Source organism: Athene noctua, chromosome 9 (assembly GCF_965140245.1).
Source record: "Athene noctua chromosome 9, bAthNoc1.hap1.1, whole genome shotgun sequence".
Taxonomy (NCBI): domain Eukaryota; kingdom Metazoa; phylum Chordata; class Aves; order Strigiformes; family Strigidae; genus Athene; species Athene noctua.
In genome coordinates this window covers 6,732,926-6,752,920 of record NC_134045.1, presented here as the reverse complement: position 1 = coordinate 6,752,920, position 19,995 = coordinate 6,732,926, and the positions used below count along the sequence as shown (strand labels likewise).

Genomic DNA, 19,995 nt, shown 5'->3' with positions numbered 1-19,995 from the left:
TGAAAGCCAGTCTTGGGATTATAGTAACTATAGACCCACACTTTTCAGCATGTGAGGTGTTTCTCAGGTGAGACATTACAGATGGGTGACAGACCTGAAATGCCAATAGCGATCTGGACAAAGAGGTTTTGTGCTACACATCATGTCCTACGTACGCATATACATGTGCATTACAGACACACATGCATGCTACTTTTGCAAAGCAAAAATTCTAGAGATTAAGATCTTTAAAGAAACCCAGTAGGATGACATTAAGTCGTATATATCAATGCTCACAGAGCAGCACCAATCCATTCTAATCTATGCCTTAAACTATTAGCACCCACTAGAGCTATCCATGCATTGCAGAATTCAGCTTAAAAAAAGCAGAGGCTAAAGTTAACCACCTTTGCCAATCTCCAAACATGCATCTGCAATTTAACAAGGCAATTACATACACTTCTTAAATCAATATGCACTACTTTCTTGAACAACCATCCTGCAAAATATAAGCTACTTACCGTAAAATCACATGAGCAGTTCTGACTGTCACAAGCAGAGACTGCAGAAGAGAGGGTAGAGGGAAAAAAAATAAAAATGTTAACAGCATTCTGGCAGGGACAGTGGTCCAGTGGCATGAGCTAAAAGGCTAAAACACAAAATGCATTTACTGCAGCTTAAGAAGTTCCTGTGAATCAGTAGTCACTAGAGATGACTGTGTGCACAATATGCCTGTGACAAACATCAAGTTTAGAAATAAATATGGAGGAAATTGTTCTCAAACACACAATGCTCTTGGAGCAGCCACTAGCATCACTGCTGTTAAGTCTCACTTTTCCCCCCCACTACATAGCACGTATTATCTTTTTCAATGTTTATCACTCAGTGAGTGTCGAGACCACAATCCTACCAACTACCTCTCCTCATCCCACTGCTCAAGAAAAATCTGAAGAACTGAATAGTGGCAGGAATTTGAGGAAGAACCATGGAAGCACTTTCAAACCATTTCTGCCCCTTTGCTGAGATGTGAACACTGCAAAAGTAACTTCTCTCTTTAATCATATTTACCTCTCTAGGCTAAGTACAGAGAAAAAAAAAAAAAAAGAATATATCAGAGAGTGTAAGTAAATCAGAAGTGTAAAGACAAGTCATCAGAGAAAACTGTTTCCAGCATACCTAACCACAAGTCCAGGGGCTCTTATTACCTAAGAAATGTGGCTCCATCACCTCTCTCTAACCTGTCAGGCCCACAGTGCCCCATACCTTCATTGTATCCTCCCAGTGCAAGGAAACGGGACAAATCCCCTTCAGAGACTGCCCACACTACCCTGCAGTTAGCAGGAGCCAACTGACACCAAGATGAAGGGAATTTACAATGAACAACTGAAACCATTTCTGTAAAACCAGTCTGATGGCATGCCTTCAGTGTAAGTATCAAACACAGTATGGAAGAACTATCAAAACCACTGATGTCCCAATATAGCCATAAAACAGTCGGCTTGAATAATTTTTTCCATCTGCAAAAAACATTCTTAAAATGCTTCTAGGCATATGTAACCCTTAGTAATATCCAACATACTGTTTACTGTTGGCCAACTGTTTACTAGCTGGCTTTCAAATGTGTGTTCCTGTGACTATTTAAACACCAGTGCAACCTTTTATCCAAGTACGGGCTTCAGGACAAGATGCACGCATCATCCAAGTAACACCTAAAAAAGTCAACAAATTAACAGCAAGTCACCTAGCACAGTGTGCTGTTCTTATCAGAAACATCTTGCGTAAAAATGTTAAATTAGCACACTGGCTGCTCCTGCAAGGCATGCTATGAGACCCTCTTCTGTCTCTTGTTATCCCGCACGTGGGTACCAGAAAGAGACTACACCTTGTTCACATGAGGTTTTTGACTAGAGAAAAACTTTGGGCAGAGCACAGAAGAAATTTAAATACATTCAAATTCTCACCATGCAAGTGGTGAAAAAACAGATGCTGGATGGATATGCCATTGAGCAAAAATCTGTATCAAAACCAGTACATGTGCCATAAAGTCTCCAAGAAGGAAGGCATCTGTCAGGTGGAAGTCTGAAGAGTCTGTCTAGTCTTTGCAACTTTTAGGAAGTTAATGCTGCCATGACATGCTTTATACTGAGTGCTGAGGCAGCGAGAATATCAGATTAAAAGGACAAGCTAGTGCAGATTCGGTCAAGGTAGTGGCCTCTGGTTCCTCTACTGTTTCCAGAAACACATTTCAGCATTCTGACATGAGAGATACTTTGCAGAAAGGGCAACACTACATCACAAGTTACACAACTCCATAATCTGAGGTTCTAAATGTACAGCAGGCCATTTTCAGTACCGACACCTCGAGAGCTGTTGGTCTGCTCGAAAGGAACTGCTTATCCCCCACAGACTCCATGCTACTGGCAGATAGTGGTCATGTAGATTAGATTAGCACATGACTAGAAGGCACTCAAACCCCAAGATAACAGATGCGGTATGAGAAGCTATACAGGAAAATATACTATTATCTGTAAGATACAATTCTAAGATTTGATTATCACTACCATTATATGGCTTTAACTGAGATGTATGAAACAGGATCAGAGGACGGCTGCTAGAGGAATGGAGTAATTCTTTCTTACAATAAAAAAGGTGTGAAGATAGACAGACTGGACATTACTTGCTGTACTATAATTCTCAAATACCATCTATTAAGGCAAAAAAAGCTTAATGTTTACTCAAAAATACAGACTGTCATTCAACTTTCTCTGGTCATTTGCACATTTCACATCCATCCTTTGCAGGAAAGAAAATGCTGATAAACAACACAGAACAAGTGGAAGCCTAGCTAAAACCCAAGAAAAACATCTATTTTGCTTTACTGAAAACCCTGAGGCATCAAGCTAAATCAATGTCTGCAGAGTCGGGCGGGAGATGAATAGCTTAATGTAACTTAATGTAATTAAATACACACTAATGGAATACACTTGGCAGGGTCCCTCTTGAACACCATCACAAAAGCCACCACCAGGAAAAGAATTTAGTATGCAAGATTTAATGCTTTTTGCTGAGAGCTTGAAGACTGCCACGAGGTGTCACTGCTTGTACCCGTACAGAAAGAAACCTAAATGTTTTATTCTATTTACATGAGTGCTGGGTATTAAAATCAAGGAAACTACTCATGGTCACCTAATCCATACAGAGCATATTTAAAACATTCAAGAAAGGGCAAGATATTAGACAACTTCATATGAGGAAAAATTACAGAGTAGAACTGTTTTGCTTGGAAGGAAAATCAGAAGTGGAACAGGAGAAAGGTCTACTAAAATCACAAATGGTATGAAGAAGAGTAAACAGGGAATGATTCTTTGCTGTTTTTCACTACAAGTGTATTAGATGATAGCCAGGGACATTATCAGACAGAAGCTTCAGAACAAAGGCTCTTTTGTGTACACAAAGCAGAGTTAAATGTGGAATTTGTTCTCTTTGGATATTGCAGAGGCCAAAGTATAAATGAGTTCAATACATGATCAGACAACTTTCCAGAGTCCACCTGAAGCTATCAAACCCAACAGGCTTGTGCAACCCTCAGCTCAGGAACGTCCTCAAACGCCAGCAGCTCCCTGCAAGGGTAGGAGCCCCTTGCCTATACACTCCCCACACCTCCTCTGCTGTCCACCAGCAGCACAGCAGGCTGCCGGGACCCACGGCTTGGCTGAGGACTGTACGCTTACGCTGACTGAGCCATTCCTTTGTTAATAAGCAGACAGAACAGCTCCCACTGAAATGAATAGCTGGGCCCCATCCTGCCACCCAAACCACACACACCAGCACACGGCGCAGTGCTAACAAGGCAACACTTCAGCACTGTAACGCTCCTTGATAAATCCACCCCATGCTGGTACAAGGCTGATACACCCTTCTGCCGAGCCAAGATAAGAGACACAACATCGAGGAGACCCCACCTATTAGAGACACTGATAAATATTCTATACCCTTCCACAGTGCAATTACAAATCTGGCCTCACACATTCTCATATTTAAAGAAAAGTAAACTGACGTGTTAAATAACTGCTGTGATAGGAGACCAACATCCTATTCTCCTACTGTCAGCAGACTGCTTTCTTTCCTTCTCACTAATTCCAGCTATGAATTCAAGATAGGAGAAGAAAAATAAACCATACACGCTATTTATTATCTGAACTAAGGATGTGCGAATACGACTTACTTGTAATTATAATCTTAAATAAAGAGGAGGTAAAGAGTATCACTTCCTCAGGTAGAACATAACAACCCACCATAACATCAAAAACATACTGATGTTCACTCCACAAACATACTGACGTTTACTCTATGCCTGCAAAGGGTTCAGGAGCGCACAAACACGTGTGGCTCATCCCAGCTGAGACACAGCTCTTTACACAGACATAAGCAAATCCCTTGAGCATGCCTTAAGGAAAGGATGTTAGTCTCATTCCTTTTGGGGAGAAATGAAATAGAAAATGCAACCTCAAAGAAACAGGCCGAGGTGCACATTACACTTGCATATACGTTCTCTCCCTCTCTCTAGCGGCCACTTCCACTCACCCTTCTTGCAATGCTCATGAAGCACAACCATTATTTTTTCATAGGCTGTCATTTGATTTCTGCATCATCTTACAGATTTATTCTCTCATTCTCCTCTTTCAACAAAGATTTTTTTTTTTGCAGGCTTAAACTCTAAAAAAGCATGCAGATCTTCAACCCTAAAGAGAGAAAGCTTGCAGATCTCGCAAGTACTCTAAAACAGTGGAGGTCTTGCTTGCGTCTTCGGAGTTTCTTTGTTGTGGGAAGCTAAAAGAAAACCCACCATGTGCCAAGATACCCTCAAGTGAGGGGTGAAAAGCAAAGCAGAAACCACGACACATATGAAAGAAGTCTCACCTCTGCTGCCATGAAAGCCAAGGTGTGCATGCCATGGGTGTAGCCAATAATACCACAGATGACTGCTAATCCACAGCAGAAGAGGAGCATGACTATGAGCAGGGTGAGCACTCTGATGTGGCTGCTCATGGGTGTGGTAGGAGAAAAGGAAAGCTGCAACACAAATACATAAATACACAACAGGTTAAAATCATCCACCCTGCCTTCCATAGCCACCTCACCAAACAAGTCTTCATTCAGGAAAATCTTTTGCTTTCTAGAATAAAACCAATGTCACGACCTCAACCACACAATGTAGTAATAAATGATGCAGAATAAAGCTAAAATCACACACCATCCCAAAGTTTCATTTGTCTCGCTGTCATTTACATTCACCAGGCTTTTAAAGCCAACAGGGCTCATCATTACGTTCCTTTGATCTAATGTTTAGGTCGCCTCTGCAAGAAAACCACGTACACATTTCTCACACATGTCGTTTCTGCATCAAATCCACAGTGTCTGCTTTGGATGAACACACGTTTTAGAAGACACCTAACGTTAATACACAGTCTTTGAGCAATGAGAGTAATCGTTCTGCCAATCTTTCATCTTACAGCTGATCTGAATTTGTCCAATTTTATCTTCCAGCCTCTGGTTCTTCCAATGTCATTTTCTCCTAGAAGAAAGAGACATCTCCCTCCAAAATTTAACTTGCAGCTAGAGACTGCTGGGGAGAGCCTTCTGAAAGTAGCTGTCTCACTCAATAACATGCATAGCATATTAATCCTCTAAACTACTCTAATGGGAGGCTACACCTAGGCTAAATCAAAGACGATCCAAGAGGCAAAGTATTTAGGTGGTCCATCCCCCTACTTTCAGGGCAGAAAGGGAAAGAACAGGACAAGGAAAGATGTAGTTGCTCAAAGCTTCACTCTGGTCTGATTGATGAAGTTGACTACCATGTTTTGTTTTTAAATTGTTTCTTTCTTCCTTGCTTGTATCTGGTCCAGTTCCACATCCCCCAGAGTTTGCAAGGCAGATCACACAAGTACAGTTTGTCCCAGTTAAGAATTACGATGCATGCTTTGAATGCAGAAGGAATATAAGGATTTCTTCCCACATGAGCTTTGTTCTTTCACAGCTTTCTGAACAGCACTAAAAATACTAGATGACTGCTTTGTTCACTTCTGCTTCAATTTTCCTAACCCCAAGTAACATGGTTTCAAGCTTAGTGCTTAGCTACTTGTGAATTAACAGGCCTAACTGGATATTAATTAAAAAAAATAAAATTGCGAAGCACAGAGCTACCAAAAGGAAATTCATGGATTCAGTTTAGTTCAAACTTTTATTCCAGGACAGCAGAGCTGAGGAAAAAGCATGTGCATTATATATGTTCAGAAGGCAAGATTTACTGTTCCAATCCCAGTTCTTTCTTCCTTGCCTACCCTTCAATTTCTGCACCTCTGCTGAATTTATTCTTGGTATTAACAGGAACTGGGATGTAACTTACGGAGAAAGTTGCAATGTATATTGTAAAGACATTGGCAATGAGCATTTGGTAGATGTAAATGAGCTTGAAACCTGGGGACAGAATCTGCAGAAACAGGCTTCATGGACCAATCCTAAAGGGCACCAATCTAAGGGATGTTCTGTTATCAAGATTTTTTTACTAAGGAGAACTATGAAGACATCTCATGGAGTTATGTAATAGTAATTACAGGGCACATACAAGGAGCAATTTATCAAAGCAAATTAAGCATCCTCAGCTCCATTTGTCTCATGGGAAAACTGAAGGAGTAAGACTGACACTGCACTTTAAAGCAAGTACTTGAAGCTACTGGGAGGTGCACATGTTCAGCACCTCAGGGCGGGAAAAAAAGTCTAAATGATCTGTTTGTAACCTGTCATGAGCTTGTGCCCAAACCAGAAACAGAAGTTGCATGTCCCAAAAGACAGCCCTTAATCAAAACTTACATATTCAAAGCGATCCTTGCAGAGCTGAACCATAAGATGAAGAAACACAAGTCCAGAGAACCAGAGGCACCACATCACCACTTCTTCCACCGTCTGAACATTCAGCACACCAAAAATGAAGATGAACTTGTAGAAGATGAAATTCCAGAATTTATCCTTGAGATGCTGTAACGGAAGACATATGGTTACTGTAGTGAAAGCACTGACAATCCACGTGCAGGGGGAAAGAAAGAGGGATAAAGAGAAAGAAAAAAACCATGGAAATAGAAATGCGACAGTAGATTAGCAAAAGCCTGCTGCATACACATCTTGAATAGTATTTGCTACCCTTACTGAATTAAAAACATGAGAAATATTAGTGGTCCTTAGTATCTATCTAGTGTTTTGTACCACTCCAGCATAACTGCGCAACACAGTGCACAATGTAGCTTCCTGACATACTTCTAAAACTGCTTAGCACAAGCGAAGCTTGAGCTCAGTTGGATTCTCCACGCCCAGGCAACACAGCTACTGGGCCACAAACACAAAGTCCTCTTTGCTAGAAGAACTGCCACGGTTAGTTATACAAGATGTCCAAATAGCCTAGCACCTTGCTTCCAAAAACCTGTCAAAAAGTACAGATGATGATGAAAAGAAGACAGTCTGTTCTTAAAAAGCACAATGCCTACAGTGGAGAATGAGATAGATGAGCCATGAAAAAAAGAATTATTCCCACGCACATGCAGTATGAAAGGAATGATATGATGGTCTCAAGCAGCAGATAGGAAGCCAGTTTGTTGGAGATAAAAAAAATTCATTAAATAAGATGTTTTGTTAAAGAACATGATGAAATCACCAGGAGTTTAGTTAAGACAGGCCCAGAATTCCTTCACGATGCTGCCATTTTTGGCTCGTCAGCACTAATAACCAGCTTTCCTTTACACGAGAACTGAAGCATACTCCCCCTGTCCAAACACAAATGGATCCATGCTGTTACTGCTTTTCACTTCAGTTTTTAAGAGGGTAGAGAACATCCTGGAAATTACCACTGGTTAAAATTCCACATCCTTACAGTCTGTCCTGGTTTTGACCACGATGGAGTTAACTTGATGTCATGCCCAGAAACAGGTGTGGGTGGGCTCTCAATTTTCCCTTAGATAAGCCCCTGCTGCGTTTTACCCATTTCTTTTTGGACTCCCTATTGTTACTGTCGTTCTCTTGTTATATTTAGTAAATTCTTTTTTTTATTCACTTACGAATTCTCTTAGTTTCATCCCTCCCCTATTTCACCGGGGAGGGGGGTGAACGGCCGGCCACCTGGCATCTGGCTGCCCGCTGAGTTCAAACCTCAACATAGTCAACATGGACCAGCAAGAAAATTTGGCCCAATGCAGTTTGATAGTAGCTTGTTTCTAATACACTTCACGTGGAGGCTCTATAGGGTGTGAATCACAAATACAAGGGGCTTGAGAGATCCATGGTTATTACAAAGCTTTGTGTGCCTCGGTTCTTAACGTCAAAAATCATCATGGCCCAATTTCTCCTGAAGAACTGCATTTACATGCTCTTTATTTAAATAAGTGAGCACACTTCAAACCACTGCTACTGCATTTACACAGAGCAACTACTCAAACTACTGCTGCTGCTTTTATCTTCTGCAGGACCCTGTTTTTAAAAAGCCTGGCTTTAATGGTCCCCTTGCTGAATTTTTAAAAACATTCTCACCTAGCCTAGGAGCAGAACTAAACAGCCTGAGTTTTCAGTCCTGCTTACCTCCTTTCTCTGGGCATATGTCAGCCTATCCCCTCTTAAACCTGAGGGTAGAGAAACCATCCACTCAGCATATGACGCTGGAAAGCACTTCTCCAGCAGTCAAGGCACAAAACAAAGTACAAGAGGAACTCAGACTGCCAGTGTCGATAACTAACTATGAAACGCCATGAAGAAATGCTGCCAAGCACAAACTGAATAGAGAAGAACACGTTAATAGTATTCTGAAATGAGGTGCACTTGTAAGAAATCTTACAAAGTTCATTAAGGAAGCAGGATTTTCAGGTTGACCATGGGCTCATAAAATACAATAGGAAGAGTGAAAAAGGAAAGTTCCCTTCAGAAATAAACTGGAAACTTGTGGCTGTGGATATACTAGCTAACCAAAGGGTAAGATTTAAGTTTATGCTGCTCTAAAATTTACTTTTCTTGCATACTTTCAGCAATTCCATACAGAAAACCACACAGTCGTGCACCAAGAAATATGAAACACAATACCCAAGGCAACGCACTGCTGTCTTACCTGTCTCTCACTGACACGAAGAGGGCCAAATACCATATACTGGAATAGCTTAGCAACCAGCATCAGAAAACAGCAGGCAGTGTTCACTAGCACCTGGAAAGAAATAAAACAGTCAGCGACAAATACTTTTGCCCTATTTAGGAGGAGAAAGAGAGAGAAGGGGAACGAACCAGTCTAACAAAACCAACCATTGTTCACAGAACAGTATTGGTTGCCTTTTTTTTTTGGTGAAATTTAAGCCTGGCCTCTTCCAAGGCACGTACACTAGCTGGTAAGTCACTCAACTTTTTTTTCCTAGAAATACTGACACGATCAGTTTGATCTACCAGTATACCCAAACTAACCTATCTCTTCACGATAAATTGTTTCATATAATTAGCAATTTTTACCACCAAGGAACATGGGGACTAAGTTCACAGATCACCAAGATGCTCATTTTGTTTAACATAGGGCAGATGAGAAAATGCCAGTTTAAATCTGTTGTTACAGGAACAAGATTCAGACATTGTCTTGAAACGTACTGATAGCACACACCCCTTTTATAACAACACTGCTTAAATCCTCGGGAAACTGCTCTAAAGCAAAGCAGGAAGGAGCAGAACAGGCAGCCCTAGGAAAACTGCTTCTCACATTCGACAGACACTTGTAATTAACTTTTGACCTACGCAGAACACTAAAGGGAGGAGGGGGACATGATGAAGCAGTCTCACCGGGTCATTTCTAAAGGACGTACAATAAGCTCTTTGAGGGCTCGTAATTTAAAGTCCTGAGACCAAGTTTCAGCAGGCTGAATGTGTTTGGTATATTCAAAAATCAGCACCTCAGTCAAGCAAGCATGCTGTAAAGCAGACGTCCAACTAAGACCACCTTCGACTGAGACACATGAAAAGTTCAACAGCAACAGCTCCTCCAGGTTTTTGATATCTCCTTGTTGAGCCTTTATTTCCAGCAACAGAGTGAGCCAATATTCATATACCACTGGCAGGTTTGGGTTGAAAGACCTACAGAAGATTATTTCCACTTTTTGTCTTAAATGGTGAGAACGTTTCCTCTTACCTGCCCGGCTTTAAATGCTGTTTTTAAAAAGGAAACTGGTAGAGCTTGGGCTTGAATACCTGCTGATCTCTTACAAAGATTTCTAGCTGAGCAGGACACGTGGCGCTTCTGGAAGCGCCCACCAGGACCCGCAGCAAAACCCTCCCCGGAGCTCCACTCAATTCACCACGGCGAGGGGGGCCGCTCCGGGGCAAGCCCACGGCCCAAGCCGGACTGCCCGGGCGCTCGGCTTGACCGCAGCCCCACCACTCCGGCCAGGGAGAGCGGGCAGGGCCGGGGCCCGGGGCGGGCAGGGCTGAGGGCCGGCGCGGGGCGGGCAGGGCCCCGAGCAGCGGCGCCCACCTGCCCCCGCGTCCCGCCTCCCCTCGCCCGCCTGTCCGCGGGCCCCTCTTCCTTCTGGGAGCAGTCTCCAAAGAACAATACCGAAACGCCGCCCTCCGGAGCGCACCCGCCGCTCTCGCAGGCCGCGGGCCCCGCTCCGCCGGGCTCAGCCGCCGGCCGGGCCCGCAGGCCCCGCCGCCCCGCCCCAGGCTCACCCAGACGCAGAGGCTGTCGGAGAACAGGTAGTAGGCGACGTCCAGGGCCCGCGGCCCGCCGCGGCGCGGGGGCTCTGCCGGCTCGGTGCCCGCCGCCCCGCCGTCCGGCTGGGCGCCGCCGGGGGCCTGGCTGAGGGCGCGGTAGGCGCTGAGGCCGGTGCCCAGCAGAGCCAGGGCGCTGAGCGCCGTGTAGGTGCGGAGGCTGGGCCAGGGGAACCGCTCCAGGAACAGCAGCGGCATCGCGGAGCCCTGGCCGCCGCCTCGGCCTCAGCCCAGGCCCGCCGCGCTCCCCGGCTCCTGCGGCCTAAGCGCCCGCCCCGCCGCCGCCCCTCCCCGGGGCCGCCCCCCGCTGGAGGCCGGGCGAGAGAAGAGGCCCAAACCCCCCGCCCCGGCTGCGAGCGGCACGTCCGCCCGCCCGCCGCGACCGCTCCCCAGCGCGCTGAGTCACGGCCGGGGCGGCGCTTCCCCCCGGCCCCGGCGCTGCGGGAACGGCCGGGCCAGCGCCGCCCTGCCCTGCCCCGCGCCCCGCCGCCGGCCCGCTCCCGGCGCCGCCTCGCACCGGCAGAGCGGCGGGGGGGGGACGCTGGGGGGGCCTCCCCCGATAGCCCTGAAGCCTGCAGGCAGGTAGTCATGCGGAGGGCTGAGAGCCGATGCTGCGCTCCAGCTTCACGGGTAGTTCGGAACAAAGTCTCACAGACCGGCACGCAGCGATGAAGACGAGGACACTGTTAAATGCCAGGCCTCAAAAGCCGTGCTCCACACCTTGTTCTCACAGCATCTGACTTCCAAACCTCCACATTCCCTTCCTCACTTCCCCATGCAAAAACTGTTCCATTCCATGCTCCCCTCCTAGCTTTATTTTCCCCATCTGGCAGTTGTCTAAGAAACGACACATTTTGCTCACGATCTGTCTAGGCCTTCCATCCGTAGGACCAGAGTGAACAACCCTACCACTACATTTTTCAGAATTGATCCCACACTGCCCAGCTCCAATTTGACTGAAGCACCACGCTGTGGCACTTGCTCTGCACGTAGCTTACCAGTACAGCTGGCAACAGAACCAAGCACGCTGGCAAGTTTCAGGTCTCCTGGCTGCACGGGCTCCCCAACAACACCTTTGTAAAACAGGACAGCGTACAGGCAACAGTGCATCTTCTGGTCAGTGCCAGAATCGGGTAGCAAGTCTCCATTTATTAAAGAGTTAACCATAACCATGGAAGGCTAGGGGGCATCAGGAAGGGACACATTCAACTGGAATTGATGTTTAGCCAAGCATGGTAAAAAGACACCTATAAAGGTTGATATTTACTACCTGTAGAGACTGCAATGTTGAGGTGAGGAAGCAGAAGTACAGGTATCCCTGGGTATGTGCTGGTCTACTACAACAGCTTGGCATAACATGGAACCACTTGCACATGGCATTACCAAAACACTTCAACATGACCGAAATTCTTTCCTGTAGCTATAGGAAAAATATACAAAATTAATTTCATGTTCCATATTTAAACTGGATCTCAGGCCAGACCAAGAGAATTTACTGGGCTGTTATTTTCTTAAAGGGGCACAGAGGGAGAAGATACACATTGCATCTCCTCCAAGCCCTGAACAAACATTAACGCTTCCAAAAGCTTACCAGTTCTGGTAAGCTTTGAACAAAGGCTACACTTGCCTTTAAGTACTCCTCCTTCCTCAAAACAACAATTCTGTTATCTAAGTTAGGCCTCAGAATTATACTGCACCTACTTATACTGTTTATTTTCTCCCTCAGACTAATTCCTGCTCAGGGATGCAGATCAGAGCATCCAAATGGTCCCCGAATGGTTTAGGTCCTTCTCTTGTTTCCAAGACCTTTGGTATTCCTGAAAGAAAGTAATAAAGTTTAAAATATGTACCTAAAAGCAGGAGACAACTAAAGGAAAAAAAATCAAACCCAAGACAAACAGAATCTTAACCATTTTGTTTAATGTTGTACAAAAAAAATTTGGTGAGTATTACAATGAAAAGTGATTAAAACACTGATATCACATTGCCATCCCACTACCTAACAGTTGAGATTCACTCCTCTATTCATACAATAGAAAGTTTAGTGGCCTTCAGGAAAAGAATGACATAAAAAAATCCTTGCGTCACACGTATTCTTTTCTCTACATCTTAAAGCTGTGCTCACAGAGACGGCTTCTTCTATCAGACTCTTCGGGTATACAGGAATTCAGTTGTAAATAAAGTTGAACCTAAAATTAAAATGATTATATCAAGTGAGGGATTTTCATTCTTTTTATTTGAGTGACATTTTTGAATGAATAAGCAAATGTTTTGTTTCTGCTCTTTGTAAGCCTCCATCTGACAGAACAAAAGTGTATTTTTTATTAAGACAGCTTTATCATATAGCAGGAAGCACATTCTCAAGAGAAGAGCTAATTCTTCTTAACTAAGTTTCACCACAAGCAGCGAAAGCAAGCATCCATCTCAGCTTCCAGATGTCCATCCTTTGGATGTGTCTACTGCACTGGCACCAAACGCATTTGGCTGCTTAACAGCTGCTACTCAGGAGAAAGTAGGGGAGGGGGAAGCCCCATAGCTACAAAACTGCCAAAATTGGGGCTAGACAGAGAAAAAAACCCAGCACGATGCAAGCCTGCTATGGGCAATACCAGTGTTGACATTCTGCTAACAGACTTTTTTGATCAAAGTAGGTGGATGACAGAACTACTTCCCTGAGTAACGGCTGCCAGGCTGTGGGATGCCAGATGTCCCTGAACCTCTGCTGCGTAACAGAACTCAGTGAGACTAGTGAGCTCTGGAGACCCAAGGTACACACCATTCTCAGGTAAGAAAGCCCAAGAGTGTGCACGTCAGGAAAAGGAAGGAAAAAAATTACAGCTGTCCCTACTTGTGTTATAAACTCTACCACACAATCTAAAAGAACCCAACAGGTTTATTCAGCACAAAGCTGCGATAACGTGCACACCTAACTCAGCACTTCAAACGCGCGTCTGGGCTTTCACTCTGATGCTGCCCCAGCGCATATAAGAAGCTGCTCCTTAGCCTGCGCAGTTTCATCCTCACACTCTTTCACATCTTCTTTTGCTACAACTGCTAGATAGGACTTTGGTGCTAGGAAGTTGCAATCAGTGCCTCTGAACTGTCCGTCACATCTTGTCTGAAGTAGATTCTAAGCTCTTTGGGATAGCTGTAACCTTTTCAAGGTGGTTTCTGTAGTGCCCAGCCTTGCTCTGGTGTCCCACAGCAAATGTGTCCCCAAGAACTACAATATAAATAAATCATAATGTACCTGCTCAGAAGTTGAGGAAGGCTGGAAATAATGGGTCCATATCCTGGTGCATTGTCATAGAGCTCAAACAATGGTGCAGCAACCAGCTTGTAATTTTTTGGGACTGCAAACAAAGCTAAAAAGAAATATAAGTTGATTAGTAAGAAAAACCACCACACACTCAGTCAAAGTATCACTGCCCGCCACACACCTCAAAATAAGATCACTACATATAGCCCTACAGTAGGCTTATTCCTTTTCTGGTTAAATAAGGTGTTCATACACTGTACACATACTGATGCAGGAGCAGGAATGAGCATTTACCAGGCACTCGTATTCAAAGGATCACCTACCTTCAGAACTGATATTGGCATTTAACTTTTTTAGCAATCAGCTATACACAACTGCAAGTATATGAACACAAACTTGTTCCTACATCCCTTTGCATGAAATGCAAGAATTTAGACACTGTTAGAAATACAGTCCTTTGTTGCAAACAAACACTTACCCTTTTCTTGAAGCTGGACCAAGAAAAGCTTTTTGTGCTCTTTTGGTTTTGTAATATGAGCTGGGATATAGGGATACTGGAAGAAAAACAATAAAAATTCATTGTACAGAGCTTTGAAAATGTTGTGCAATCTTAAGTGCCACTTTATACATGATCATGCAGGCTTTCAACATCTCATATATTGTTTTTTCATGGCATCAAATAATGAAAACCACTTTTGTAAGAAAGCTCTCAGGAAGGAACGCTGTTTCTGTCACAACTATTGACAGGGTCTAAAGAGGCACCAATACACATAGGCATTTCTGTCTTACTGGGATGTTTTGACTGCTCAACAGCAAACTGAACAAGTATTTTCAGTATTAAAGCATTTACAAATAGGGTAGCAAAACTATTTTTTTCACAGGACATCTGTTCCATATGCAGCAGTGCAACAGTTTCCATTGTGGCTACAACAGGAACTGAAATGGCTGTCTGGCTCAGCACAGGACTGGAAACTGTTACCTCCAGGGGTTTCTCATCCATCAGGATGGGTGAGAGGAGGAAGACCAGAGTTTCCAAAAAAAAAAAAAAAAAAAAAGTTTGTTGTTTCTCCTCAGCCACAAAAAGGAGATGAAATATATAAAAACCAGAAAACTAACTGCTCATGCAGCAGGTATTCAAAAAGCCCAACTGGTAGATTAAAGGCTTTTTGAAGATCAATATTTGACTGAAGAAGATGAAAGTCAACATGATTACTCACCTGTGGAGGTTCAAAGTTCGGTCTCCACCAGTTACCGATGCAGTCATCAATCACCCAGTCTTGCTGAACACCATCCTGACGACCCAGTATCTACCAAAAATCCAGTTACAGTCAAAATTCTAATTACCCCAAGCCAATTTTTTTTAGAAAACACATACTGGAAGCATGAAGACTTACTGTAATAAGGGTCTGATGTAGTTCAGAACTGCCCTGAAGAGCTTTTAATAGAATTTTAAAGCATTTTTGCATAAAGTGACTTTTTTTTTCTTTTAGTAAAAGCCTCACCTGACAGGACAAGGACACTTTCAAGAGCATTTCAAATTCTATGCTGCATTCAGTTGAACCGTGTCCTGCCAGACCAATGGGAAGAATGAAATGCATTGTTACTCTATGTGACAGTGTTAATTTAGGTTACTTGGAGAGCACGGAAGGTTAATTGGTGCATTGGGAAGACCATCTCAAAGGCAAGTCCTCATCACTTGTGCTCCGCAACATATTCTTTTGCCTATCTGCACGCTCACTTGCCTGAAGCCAGCCAAAAAGCAAAGCTGCAAACGAACACAGGACTTGAGTAGCAATTAGGAAACCAGCCACTAGACCATTCTGTCACATTCATGATGCAGACAAATGAAAACTTACTGCTTTATTTGTTAACTGCCTGACAACATCACAAAAGCATCAAGATAACAGAAACAGTAAGGAGACTAATGCCGTGGCTTATTCTGTTAATTCTAAAATAATCCAACATTCCAGTATAGCAACATAATGAAAGAAACAGACCTCTGTCATTAAGCGTTTGAGCCCTTCTACCTCATCTTCTCCTGGATTGAGTTCACCACCAGGTCTGTTAAAATAATCAATGATGAAAGCTAAAGTTATGTTTTATTGCATTTACCAACTTTCACAGGTAACTTTGGATGTGTTTCCAGGAAGGGAACTACAAATTCACTGAAGACCCTTAAGTCAGAAGTTCCAAATCTAACTTTGCTGAATTTGAAGACAGTAGGATAGCTTTCATCAAAACCATGACTAAAATGGCTACTCTGTGTCCCTTAAAAAAGTAGCTATTATATAAAATACTTTGGCAGGACAGAGTATAAAAATATACATGATAACGACTGGGACACTTAGAAGGTAGAATTTTAAAAGCACCAGAAGTTGAAGAGAGTTGTAAATACCGACTGTATTTGGTTTTATCTCAAAAAACAGCACCCACTGAAGCACACAGAAGCAGAAAAAACAACTCACAAGGGGAACCATCCTGCATTTGATGCAAGGTTAATGAAAAAAACTAATAACACATTTTCATCATTACAGAGTTTTGCAAAAGTTTTTGAGTCTAGCCTATTTTGCCAACAAACATCCCCCAAGTCAAGACGTTAAGAAAGAATCTGGATATAAAATTAGATTTCAGACACACATTTGAGAACAAACCATGTAAATGTTAAAAACATAACAAAAAGAACACAAGCAGGATAACTTGATATAAGTCAAGCCCATCCAGTTTAAAAGAGAAAACAAGCACCACCACCATCACTATGACCCTAAAATATAACTCCAGCAGTGATAACTATGAGACAAAGGGAAGCAATTTTTCCAAATTCAGATGCCCACCTTTCCTGATCTCCCCAGCTCACCCAGTAGTTTGTAAACAGTCACCATTCTGCATTCACTGGGGTTTATTCCTTGAGCTTCACTATACCATTTTGGCAGCCATAGCATAAGCATATTTAAGCATAACAGCTTTCACAATATAAGAACAACACACTAACTACTGATAATGAGTTTTAAACAGGATTTTACCACAGTAATGCATCATAACTAAGATTTCCAGTTGGTTCCAAACTAAGTCACTGCACTCATGAGCAGTCAGACCAATACACTTGAGGTGAAAACCCCACCATTCAAAACAGCTTTCCCAGACTAGTCTTTGCAAGAATGAATCACATTCAAAGCATCTATCAGTTAGCCACACTTAAGCCCACATGTTTAGCAGTCTGTGACAATAAAGTTAAACTAAAAGTTACGTTCAACAAACAGACACTTACAGCTTGAAAAAAGTTGTACCCAGTTGCAGTAACAGCACGTGGGGCAGCCTGTGCTCATGCACAATGAGAACACCTTCCACTGTCCGCCTCATGCCAATCTTGTCAAACTCTTCCCTCATGCGCTGAAACCGAGCTGCCACAGAACTGTCCTTCTCATACAGGGGCTCCTTTGTACCAAATGTATAATTTGTCAGAGGATACCTATACGGGGGGGGGGGGAAAAAATGTTACTGTGCAACAAGAAATCTAAATTTATATCACTATGACACAGCACCTGCGCTGGGCCAGAAATTCTTGTTTGTGACTTGTGGGGCCCCATCACAGGAAGATCTGCACTACAATACCTACGAGTGCAGAAGGTCCTGCTGATCCAGACATTAGTATGGCGCCAATTCAAAAGGAGGAAAGCAGCCCGGAAGAACCAGCAGCTACTGTTACTCAACAGCCACCCTCTTTGATCTCAACACCACAGAGAAAAGGCAGCTATGGCTCTGAGAGGAGCCTGAAAAGGAACAGGAGAAAAAAAGCTCTGCTGGGAAGGAAGCAAGCTACACAGGACAGTGCATGGGGTTTTTTTCTGCAGAAGTAATGAAGAGCCTGAGAACTAAACCGTTAGAAGTGGTTTTGTTTTGAAGTGGGAAATCAGACATCTGGATGACAGAAGATGAGAAATGCTGAGTGTCTTAAGTGCAAGGCCAGGAGCCTGGGGTAAGACCAAGAGTTTGAGCAGATCACTGTTGGGCTAGGTGCTGGAACTCTACATTCTCTCATGACAGTACAGCAGAAACTGGAGAGATTTCACCAGGTAAGAAAGACTGAAGAGTCAGAAAAGAAAGGAAGGAAATCAGTCAGTCCTAGAGAACACAGAGGGCAATGGGAGAACATTGTTGTACAACAAAAGCCAAGTTAACAGAGATCTGATAGCATGAGGCCTGGAGTGATGACAGAATCATCTGGCTAAGTCAAAAAGGGAGAGGAAAATGGGCTCTGGGCAGAGCAGTCCGAGTTATCACCATGGTTTTATTGAACTGTGGCAACTGAATCAACAGAATGACTGATTTCACAGGGAACATTTTTCTTGAGATGCATCTTGTCAAATAAGCAGCATGCCCTCTTCTCCTCCTCATATTTCCCCCCTCCAAATCTTCCTCAGGTTTTACTGTGGTGAAATCACAAGTCAGTTGCAGTTGTTAGAGCCCTTTCTCATGTACACAAGTGAGCCAAAACAATCAGCTTCCTAACCAGATTCACTTCTTAGCAAGTTCCCCCACTCACAGCTTAGAACCATCTAAATTTCTTTTTCCATTCATTTCCATTTTGAGATACACAAAGAACTTTATTAATAATCTACTATGCTACCCCATACTATACTAATGTGGGTACATTTGTCTGTACATCAAAACCCTTAGCCTATAATTTAAAAAAAAGAGATGCTGGTAACACAGCTTCCCATTGAGTCTTTTCTTCAGAAACACTATTAAAATATTCTATTCTATAAAGTTCATATTTGAACTTCCACAAGATTCTTAACTGTGCATAAACTCAGCTATACCAAAAAAAGTACATGAGTCTGCAATTAATAGCTAAAATTGAGTATTGACTGTTAAAGTTAACATTTGCTGTTTCTGCAGCTTATCAGATGTACTTTGAAAAGAACACATCTACCAGAGTTTACTGGAAGAAGCTAAAGTATATGGCTCGTCATATAAAGTAAGTAAATATTTATTAACAAATAGTTTGTGTCTATGACAGATTTTCTCTGGTAGGAAGCACTCTGATTTTAAATTTAAATACCTGCCCCAGACAATGAGCAGAGACGAGGCATATCTAACCACATCCTACTGCCTACGGGGTGAGCCCAAATCCCATCTAGGCCAGCAGCCTGCTCCTCCCTCTGCCGCCAACGCGGGTGGATTCCTACGAAAGCACACCCAGGAAGCGAAGTCCAGGTGACGCTCACCGTGTCTAAATACTCCCTCTGTTACTCGGGGTTCGCGCTTCCCGAGTCAGATGCTGTTCCTAGACACTAAAGCATACTAAACGCTCCACGTTCCCTCGATCGCTAGCAAGCTTTTAGCACCCACAACATGCTGTAGTGAGGAGGTTAGTGGGGGGACAGACCCCTCGCCGGCAACCGGGCTTTTCCGCCGCTTTCCCCTCAGCCCCCCGGCCGGCGGAGGGCCAAGACCCCGGGTGGCCCAGGACCCCTGGCGGCCCCTGCGCGGCAGGTACTGAGGGGAAACCTCCCGCAGGCTGCCCAAGGGCGGCGGCCCGGGGGTGTTCACCGAGCGGGGAAGGGCTCACTAGCGGGACGGGACGGGGGCAGGGCCTGGGCCCGGGCAGGCCCGAGGCGGCGCTCACAGGTTGATGGTCCTCTCCAGCGTGAGCGGCTTCGTCTGCTGGATGTACTTGTTCCCGAACTGGTTCACCCCGCGGGGCCAGCCGGTCTGCGAACGGTTGGGCGGCACCACAGACATGGCGGCGCGGCGGGAGGCGGCGAGGGAGCGGTCAGTGCTCAACGGCGGGAACGGCGTCCGCCATTAACCTCCCCGCCAGGCCGCACACCCTCCGCGCGCCGCCTCGCCGGAACCGCCCACCGCGCTTCCGGCGCGACCATAGAGAGGATCCGCTCTACCCCGCCCACTCACTGGCCCTTTGTGGCCGCGCTCCGCCCTTCCCCCTCTTTCTCATTGGCCATCCGAGCTCGGCTCCG

General features: G+C 44.3%; 2 protein-coding genes across 3 annotated transcripts in view; both read right to left on the bottom strand.

Moving 5' to 3' along the window:
- AMFR (autocrine motility factor receptor) overlaps nt 1-11,136 on the bottom strand; it is a 37,171-nt gene extending 26,035 nt beyond the window's left edge. Inside the window, exons 1-5 of one of the 2 annotated variants that reach the window (XM_074913253.1) lie at nt 10,717-11,136; nt 9,125-9,217; nt 6,853-7,017; nt 4,900-5,052; nt 501-541 (exon numbers count right to left, since the gene is read on the bottom strand). In XM_074913253.1, coding sequence (XP_074769354.1) covers nt 501-541; nt 4,900-5,052; nt 6,853-7,017; nt 9,125-9,217; nt 10,717-10,956 — 692 coding nt within the window. In that variant the 5' untranslated portion in view covers nt 10,957-11,136. The remainder of the gene's footprint in view (nt 1-500; nt 542-4,899; nt 5,053-6,852; nt 7,018-9,124; nt 9,218-10,716) is intronic. The other variant, XM_074913255.1, reaches the window with a different exon arrangement.
- A 1,522-nt stretch (nt 11,137-12,658) lies between these two features.
- NUDT21 (nudix hydrolase 21) lies at nt 12,659-19,875 on the bottom strand. Its single transcript, XM_074913585.1, has 7 exons — nt 19,644-19,875; nt 17,283-17,483; nt 16,015-16,078; nt 15,235-15,324; nt 14,496-14,571; nt 14,009-14,123; nt 12,659-12,947 (listed from the first exon to the last, which is right to left on the bottom strand). Exons 1-7 carry the CDS (start codon nt 19,757-19,759, stop codon nt 12,926-12,928), a joined length of 684 nt encoding a protein of 227 aa, XP_074769686.1. The 5' UTR covers nt 19,760-19,875; the 3' UTR covers nt 12,659-12,925.
- Between the last annotated feature and the right edge of the window lie 120 nt (nt 19,876-19,995).

Excerpts from the sequence above, each read along its gene's own strand:
- NUDT21 (XM_074913585.1), bottom strand. The coding sequence starts at position 19,759 with ATGTCTGTGGTGCCGCCCAACCGTTCGCAGACCGGCTGGCCCCGCGGG. Across the intron at positions 16,079-17,282 it reads GGTACAACTTTTTTCAAGCT|ACCTGGTGGTGAACTCAATC; the intron begins GTAAGTGTCTGT and ends TTATTTTAACAG. Across the intron at positions 14,572-15,234 it reads CGAACTTTGAACCTCCACAG|TATCCCTATATCCCAGCTCA; the intron begins GTGAGTAATCAT and ends TTTTTCTTCCAG.